Source organism: Limulus polyphemus, unplaced genomic scaffold (genome assembly GCF_000517525.1).
Source record: "Limulus polyphemus unplaced genomic scaffold, Limulus_polyphemus-2.1.2 Scaffold4426, whole genome shotgun sequence".
Classification (NCBI taxonomy): domain Eukaryota; kingdom Metazoa; phylum Arthropoda; class Merostomata; order Xiphosura; family Limulidae; genus Limulus; species Limulus polyphemus.
This window is the reverse complement of record NW_013670036.1, coordinates 14800-24149: the sequence shown is the minus strand read 5'-3', so window position 1 is coordinate 24149 and position 9350 is coordinate 14800. Positions and strand designations below refer to the sequence as shown.

General features: G+C 34.8%; 1 protein-coding gene across 1 annotated transcript in view; it reads right to left on the bottom strand.

Annotated features, from left to right (window-relative positions):
- Positions 1 to 4717: 4717 nt before the first annotated feature.
- The window catches only part of LOC106471131 (RGM domain family member B-like), a 17450-nt gene continuing 12817 nt past the window's right edge, over positions 4718 to 9350 (bottom strand). Inside the window, exon 3 of the mRNA XM_013931719.2 lies at positions 4718 to 9034. Within this exon, the coding sequence (XP_013787173.2) occupies positions 8384 to 9034 (651 nt within the window). The 3' untranslated portion in view covers positions 4718 to 8383. The remainder of the gene's footprint in view (positions 9035 to 9350) is intronic.

Sequence of the window (9350 nt, the reverse complement as noted above, 5' to 3'; positions counted from 1 at the left end):
TGAAAGGGCGAGCATGTGTGGTGTGACGGGGATTCGAACCCGCAGATTGCGAGTCGAGTACCCTAACCACCTGGCCATGCCGGCCTACATCCACGTGGACGGAAAGGAACTAGTTTTACTTTAACAACCGCACGACAGATGGCAGCACCACTTAACATCTCGAAAAAGGGACTCGTCAAGAATGGACTATCACCGAAATTACAGATTTTTCCATCCTTCATTTTTTTTTCGTCCCAATAAAGCAAATGGGTTTCGGGTATCTGACTGTTACATTCGAATATGATTATGTTGTTAGTCAGTGCTAAAAGTTTCCGAACCTTGAATTTATTGCCAAGGGCCAGTGCCTTTTATTGGTCTAGCTGTTGTATGATGGAAATAAAAACCTAATGGTTATTTCAAATTGAAATATGATATATATCCCTGGTTTGATATGTCATGTGCAGAAGGCGTTTACGACCTATTGTAACCATAGAAATAAGATGATTACGTAGGTCTTAGAACTTGTTCCACTACCAACAGTGATGATCCTCGTTATTAACTATTTGCTGCGCTACACACCGAAGTTAATGCCCCCCCCCCGTTATTTACATGCCTTTCATCAACGATAGGGCAACCAGACGTCTCGGTTTTGTCGGAACAGTCCCGTACTTTGTCCCAGGTCTTGAGAAAAGTTCCCCAGGAAGCACAAAACGTCCCGGTCTTATCATAAAAAGACGTCGAACTGTCGGACACAACGAATCACGAATCTACTAGGCTATTTAACTTGCTCATCGTTTTAGCACGTGCTCTCTTGCCGCCACACTATCTAGAAAATTCTGTCTGTATGTAGTAAGAAACCCAGGTCTGCTCAGGTTTTTTAGTTAGTAGTACTGTAGTAGACCTATAGCAGTTGGTGAATGTGTGTCTGTCACCAAAAACAACAACAAAAAAACGTAGTTGAAATTATTATAAAAACAATGCCAATATTAATATATTATGGAAGAGTTCAATAAATTTCAAGCAAATTAAATAAAAGTTAAATTATTTAAAATTTGTAATAACCATTTTGAAATTAAGGGCAAAGACTGGACTGTCTCGGTTTGGAAATCTGGTCATCCTAATCAACCATGTATGAATGATGACTTCAGAGGGTCTCTTTTTAGGTACAGAAGTTTGTGGGAGATGACTGTGAATCACGAGTTCCTGTTTGTTTTGAATTACCGCCGACTCCTGGGCTATTCTTTTACCAACGAAAAGTGAGATTGACCATCACATTATAACGCCTCCACGACTGAAAGAGTGAGCATGTTCAATGTGACAGGGATTTGAATCCGCGGGTTGCGAATCGAGCGCTCCCTAACGGACAGGCCTCCTGACTTGCACCTTGAAGTGGAACTGGCATGTTAACTTGAACATATGACTGGATGCTTTGCCTAAACATAGCCACAGCTAATTGATATCCAGTCAGAACAAAGACGGTTCTTCTTTGCAGTATAATGGTGGCAGAGTTAATCTTGGAATTTTTTTATCGAGATTTCAAAAATTCGCCGTTTTTGTGGTGGTTACTTCACTTTGTCACATGCTAGTTATTGCTCAGCAGGTTTCGATAGTTGATCTCTGATTAGCTATGCACTTTGTCAAAAAAACTTGCGAACATGGCTCTTGGGACGCTTTTGAATATTGGATGAGTGTAAGTTGTCTCGTTAACAGTTCTAGGGGAAGTTTCTACTTTAGCTGTAAAGGGTCGCTGTATTATCGAATTATTTACTGTAACGAGGTGTTTAACTTTTTTCACTACTTCCGATGTGCGACCAGTAGCAGTTCGTGGAGTAGCCAGATTTTTACTGTTGGTTCATCGATACGGTTCAACACTACACGTCTCTTTCTTTAAAACACCAACATTTTGTCTTGAATGTTTTTCAAATGAAGTTGGAGAAATTTGCTCTGGAAAGTACTGCATTCTAATCCTCCAAAAAGGGCTATCTGCGCTTTTAATCTATGTAGTCAGGCCACGGGTATGGCCAGAGGCAAGGTGAATGTTGCCCTAGGTCGTGAGTAACCAACCCTTCGTATTAGCTAGTTAAATGGAACATCTGGTAATAGTAATAAATCCATGTTTACTTATAACCACACTTTACAAAAAGAAAATAATAAAGAGATTATTTCTTTTGTCTTCCATTCTCATCCTGAACAATACAAATATTAGCCTAAGTATTTTTATCTTGAGTTGTTAAGTAAACGTTCTATGGCATTAATATAAAAAAACAACAAATAACAACAAAAAGCTGGCGTGTAAACAATACTCCCCGAAGTTTTAAATAGGACGTTCCACTTAAGGTATCGGCCCAATCCTTTTAGCACATCTGTGATTAATTTACCACGAGACTACTTAGCTGCCTGTACGTTACCATGGCTACATGTAAATTATGAACTAAAAACATAAAAAAAGAGACACGAAAACGTTTGCCAGACAATTCGATTTGGTTTTTATCACTGACACGCATCATATCTGTAGCACAATTTTGATTGGACAAACAGTTTCACGTGACAGCCCTAGACCCGATCAGCCGACATTTTGTTTGTCATTCTAACACTGGTGAACAATCATTGGCATTGGAGTGTGTTAGTTTTCTCATCAATATGAATATATATATATATATATTTGTACATTTGTTTACACTTGGCAGGGTACGACCGGTCTGTCTTTGAAGTCCCCACTATGGCGAATGATTTTCCAATTAAACACGCGCTACCATGCATTGGTATTAAAGATAAATTATAGTAATTAGGAACACGACTAGTTGAGGAAGGCGCGACCAGTTTAATTTACTTTCAAACCAGGTGGTTATTTTTATCATTGTAATCTAGTCAATTCAGTGTTGGTTGCTGGTTCATTAGCTGATGAGTCGTCATTCGTTTCATTAGCCCCTCATTTATATGATATATCAATAAAAGAATGAACATTTATGTGATATATCAATAAGAGAATGAACATTCATGTGATGTATCAGTAAAAAATTAACATTCATGTGATGTATCAGTAAAAAATTAACATTCATGTGATGTATCAGTAAAAAATTAACATTCATGTGATGTATCAGTAAAAAAATTAACATTCATGTGATATATCACAAAAAATGAACATTTATGTGATATATCAGTAAAAGAATGAACATTTATGTGATATATCACTAAAAGAATGAACATTCATGTGATATATCACTAAAAGAATGAACATTTGTGTGATATATCACAAAAAATGAACATTTATGTGATATATCACTAAAAGAATGAACATTTATGTGATATATCAGGAGAAGAATGAACATTTATGTGATATATCAGGAGAAGAATGAACATTTGGTGTGATATATCAGGAGAAGAATGAAAACAAAACAGAACGTTAATTATATTTTATACTTATATGAGTTTGGAAAAACAACACACGTGTACATTGTTAAGACTGGTATGATATATTTTTAGCACCGATACAGAGGGCAGTTTGACTTTTTGATTGGCCACTACAGCTAGCTGAATTTAATAAACAAATATTAGCAATACAGATGTAGACGGAAGAGAAACGCGTTAAAATAAATAACCTTTAATCATTGTTATCGTATCTTGTTCAATACCTTCTTTGTTTGTTGTTGTTAAGCGTTAAGCTACACAATGGGCTATCTGTGCCGTGCCATCTACGGGTATCGTAACCCGATTTTTAACATTATAAGCCTTCAGACTGAACCACTGGGGGCTAATATTTTTTGTAATTTAATATTCTTTTTAATGAGTTAGCGGTAAGTTCACGTTCTTACAACACTAACATCCGAGGTTCGATTCCCTGCTGTGTACAGGGTGCAGATAGCCCATTGAACAGCTTTGCATTAAGAAAACATTAGTTTGTATCTATTACGTAATACAAGATAAATAAGAATATTTTCCCCAAAAGTGCATTTTAAGTTGTAGTTTAAAAACAGAATTTTATCATTTTAAACAAGACATCCACCTATGTTGAATACAATACTCACGTGTCTATTATTTTGGTGAACAAGTTTTTATGTTTGATAAATAAAAGAAAACAAACTTTGAAATATGCTTCTACCATTTTAGGCCGAATTTTATATTTTGCTTGATAATTATCATCTTTATTAAGAATTAAAACAACGATAGCATTTAGCAAAATATTTTTAATAAATATTGTTGAAACTGTTTAAAATGGTCAACAGGGGTCCACTCGTGAAGAATATATTTCTACTGTTTCAATATACTCAAGTTTTGTTTAGGCCTAGTTTTCATTTTGTTATACCAATTGTTTACAGTAAATATTTTGCATTAATTATTTAAGATTTGCAGAGCAACACCGAGTGTAATACTCGTAATAAATAAATAACAACAACCAAAAAAATCTCTCAACTTCCAAAATTCGTTTTAACTTATATCCAATTTTCCGCCATGGAATCTAAATAAAACGTGTTCTGGACATTACAGGCCTATTCTTATTTTTCTATCTTGTATTTATTTTAAAAAGTTTTTCACTTACGAGGGTTGGGATTTTTGAGTAATTAGAAATATTTTGATTATGATTTTCAATCTACTAGTAGTTTTAAAACAAGCCACAATAGCCAATGGATATTATACATATATATAATGGCATGAATCCAAAATTCTCACCAGTTAGTTCATATCTACGTAGGTTGCTTTGATGAAGGTATTGAGGTAATATCGAAAACAGAACTAATAGTCCATTATATAATACCGAATATTTATTATTGTTTTTCATAAAACCTCGAGAAAAATATTTATAATTACGTACAATGTTACATCTGGCCAAGTTCTAAATAATTTAGAAAATATACAGTTTGGATAAAATTTCTACAATACATTATTACAAAACAATACACACAAATCTCGAAATTTACATAAAGAAACGTTAGATACCCGACAAAAAAAATGTTTTGAATATTACAATAAAACGTAAAACATACTATTAGTAAAAAGGTAATGTGAGGTCTAAAAACAGACGTTAGATGGCGCTTTTATTTATATATATGGCTTGATAATTTAATAACGTTATACTAAAGATAAACTTAGGTAGGATCCCAAAGGACTTCCACCACGTTCAGTTTTTCTGCAACTGTTTATAATCTGACAAAGTTATTAGTTATTAATCTGTAACATACCGCACCTACTAAGTAATGTTTTAATTAATGAAAATCAGTTAAATGTTTCCTTGCTCAGAAAGCCGTAATACAAATACCTAATGCAGTTTTGTCCCATAGAGTGGTCCCCCAGTGGCATGTCTGCAGACTTACAGCGCTACAAACCGGGTTTCAATACCCGCGGTGGGTAGACCACAGGTTGCCGGTTGTGTAGGTTTAGTCTTAACTACAAGGGATTATTTGTGCTAAGCAAAAGGTATAAATACAAAGTTTGGCCTAATAGTTTTGATTTTCTAGGGCAATTTACGTTATTGTTAGATTATTTTATTATCTTCTCAGTAAACCACATTGGTACTATAATTATATCCAGTTTCTATCAATCATAATTAATCTGTTGGTACTTTTACAAGATAGTTAAAAAACAAATATATTAAACGTGTAACTGTCCATCATATTTTAAAACAACGTAAATAGAGTGTAAATTATATCTAGAACAGATCACATTGTGACGTAACGTTGTGACGTAACGAGTACATGAAATACGTTAATGTCAAATCTGATGTATTTGTTCGATTAATTGTTAATCAGGTTTCAATTTAACACCTTCATATATTAACACATCTTAGAATCTGATGTGGTAAGTCAACAATCAAATAAAAATGTTTAATTTTGGGATGACCTCGCTGGTTCCATGGTAAACTTGAAGGCTGATAATGCTAAAATTCAGAATTCGATCGATGCTTTAAGCACACATACAGCTTATTATGCAACTGTGGCCTTAAAAACAAAACTTTGAGATAGGTTAAAATAGAGTAAAAAAAAAGGTGAAATACTTAAATGTTGGTAGTAACAGTTTTTAATCTTAGAGTTCGTAACAACTCACGATTAATTTATCAAATATTTTTATTTGTTTGTTTGCCCACCACGTGTATCGAAACCCGGTTTCTAGCGTCGCAAGTCCGCAGACATTCCGCTGTGGGTGGAGGGAATATATCTATGATACTTCAGTTAGCTCAACATAATTTTAAAAAATCTAATGTTGTTGCATATGGTAGTTATAAATTACTCTTTTCTTTTTTACAAAATGGCACAGATAAGCCGAGGTGAGATATCTATTTGACCTAAATTACACCACAAAAAGAGGATCGTGTAATAATATCACACCGTGGTTTATTTAATAATTACTTTCCTGTGCTGAATCCTTTGATAAAGTAACATTTGTTAAACTACGTATATACTTACTAACACACTAAAGATTATCTGATCTGTAATACAACACAACTTATCTCTTTCCTATTCTCACTGTTACGCTAATCTGTTCGTCTGTTTTATCTTTACTTGCTATTCAGTCACTTTTCTCTTTTAGACTTCCCCGAGGATATAAGGAGCCAAGCGTGTTAAAATGTACATTCTCAAACACAGATTTCCAGTTTGTAACATTTTAAGAACAAGTGCAAGCTTTAGGTGGAGATATTTTAATGGGGGGTACGACCCGCGTCAAACGTTCTTCATGAATGGACCCCAGATGCTATACTCCAGAGATGGATCAGACCCATTATTACGAGTAGGGGAAACTGGCATTTTTTGTACCACTCTCGGCCTTGCGGTAGCGCAGGTATAGAACTTAGGTGGGCGTTGGCGGGAAACGAGAATTGTGTTGTACTAAATGATCAGTAAATATGCCTGGCCTAGCTAGCAAGTTAATATAGAAACGTTTCGTGTTGAGTAGACGTATCCTGTATAAACGTAACTGAATATTTCAGAAACAGTAAAATATATGAACTTTTCAACAGTAATCAAAGATAGTTTAATTAGTAGTGTTCAAGAACAGTAGAAATGGCTACACATTTGAGATATCCCTTCACGAAGAACACGTTTTTTTTATTTCCCTTAACATTAATTAATGTGTAATTAGTTTTCTTTCATTAGAAGCTATTGATAAATCAGGGCAACGCGGAATCTTTCAACAGGTCTCGAGGGAAATTCCACTAAAATCCCTTTATATAATACTGTTTGTTTAGTGTATAGTTAATTCTAGAGGAAAGATAGTTACCCAACAGCACCTACCACCAATTCCTCGGTTATTCTAATGGAATAGTGGTACCTGACCTACAACGGGACACGAACTATGGAACCTCGGCTTACAATCCGACACGCTAACGACCTGGTCACGCCCGGCCTCTGCATGATGTTGAATATTTTAATTAATTTATTGTTTACGTTGTGGTGTTTAATGTTTAACAAATTCTTCGGGTACAAACTTGTCACGCCCGGCCTCTGCATGATGTTGAATATTTTAATTAATTTGTTAATGTTTACGCTGTGGTGTTTAATGTTTAACAAATTCTTCGGGTATTATACTCAAAGTCTTTTGTTAATTTCTGTCGTGTATATTGAAAATATAAATATTTTATTTCTAGTAATAAACGACCTTATAACATCATTCTTTTTAGTAGAACACTACCGAAGAAGCTGTAAGGCGAAACGTTGAAATAATAATAAAACAAAACTTGTACTTTTACACTTTTTATATTTGAAAATTATCTTACTAAAATATTTGACCTCGGTATATAAATTGTTACATTTATAACTCAAATATGTTATTGATAAGTGATAAATGAAAGAAGATTAATAAAAGGGGAAATAAGTTAATATTTCATTACACACATTTCTGCATTGTTCTTGGCACTTGATAATATTATTTTGAACAGAAGATATGTTTTTTTCCCTTCACAATTTTGGAGCACATTAATTAAATTGGAAGTTGACTGAAAATTTATATTGTTATAGCACAAAAAATTAGAGTTTCTCCTGAAGGTTATTTGTAGGTAGAGGTGAGAATTATCACAACACTGATGTTGGTTAGAATATACTTTAAACAACTTAGAACACGTGTAAGCGAACCTGTGACAATTATAGTTTAAAACTAACCTCGGCTAAAGAATATGACAGGTACTGAAGTCACACAAATCATGTTATAGTTCTACAACACTTAATAAAAATGTGTAACACATGGCTACTAATGACTGTTACTGACCTTGTATATTGTGACATACGAGGTTCAATTCATTCCTCCGTATAGTTCTATTTCACTAGTTCTTGGTTTGTTAAACGTTTCTCTTTCTTGGGTAATATATTTACACTATTTAGTGGTCATTTTCACTCTTGGGTAATATATTTACAATGTCTTCTGTCTATATTCTATCTTGGGTAACATATTTACAATGTTTTGCTGCCAAAACTTATATTTACACAATCACTTTACAAAATGACAACCATAAACATATTACTATGACAAACTGAATCAACGGCCTCCCGGGTGCGCTGTTCTCTGGTGTTCCATTGTCGGAGTAGCCTATAGTTTCTCGGAGAAAGTACGTTCGATTCTTGCCCCTGGCAAAGGAGGGGTTTAGATAGTAAACGTCTCTTCGGGCATCGCCGGCTGCTTTACTAAAACTTTTGTCCCCTGTAGTTATCAAATCGAAAACACAGGCATCAAAGTAAAAGTCTGTGGCATTCCATTTTGTACAAATGTTTACTGCTTCCTGCACGGGCATTGCAACATGAACCAACTGGCCATAGTTTATAAGTTCACGTTGTGGACAACCTTTTAAACACATTTGTAAGGCTTCACTTCCTTCACCTAGCCTTGCAATTTCCTCGGGTATTTTTATGGCAAAAGTAAGGTATTTCCCAATTTGTCTGATGATAATATGAGTCGACATGTGACGGGCATGAATCTCGACATGTGTACCAGGTTCCTTGTCTTCAATGAAAACAGTGGCGTCGTTAATCGTTCCGTTAGTACCGTCAACAAATACCTTGGGCAAGCTGTTAGTCTCGGCTTCATACGTTTTCTCTTTGGTACAAGGCCTATGATCCCGAATCAGAACAGTAACCTAGAAAATACAAAATTCCCTTTAGAAGATGTTTGGAAATCGCCTGTGCAGGTGTACGAACTGCAGTAAATCATCCACTGTCAAAGTGTCCGTTACTGTAAATACTATCACTTTTCTTAGTTTCTTGTAAACTACACAAACTAAGAGAGAAAACAACTACAGGTGTACGAACTGCAGTAAATCATCCACTGTCAAAGTGTCCGTTACTGTAAATACTATCACTTTTCTTAGTTTCTTGTAAACTATACAAACTAAGAGAGAAAACAACTACAGGTGTACGAACTGCAGTAAATCATCCACTGTCAAAGTGTCCGTT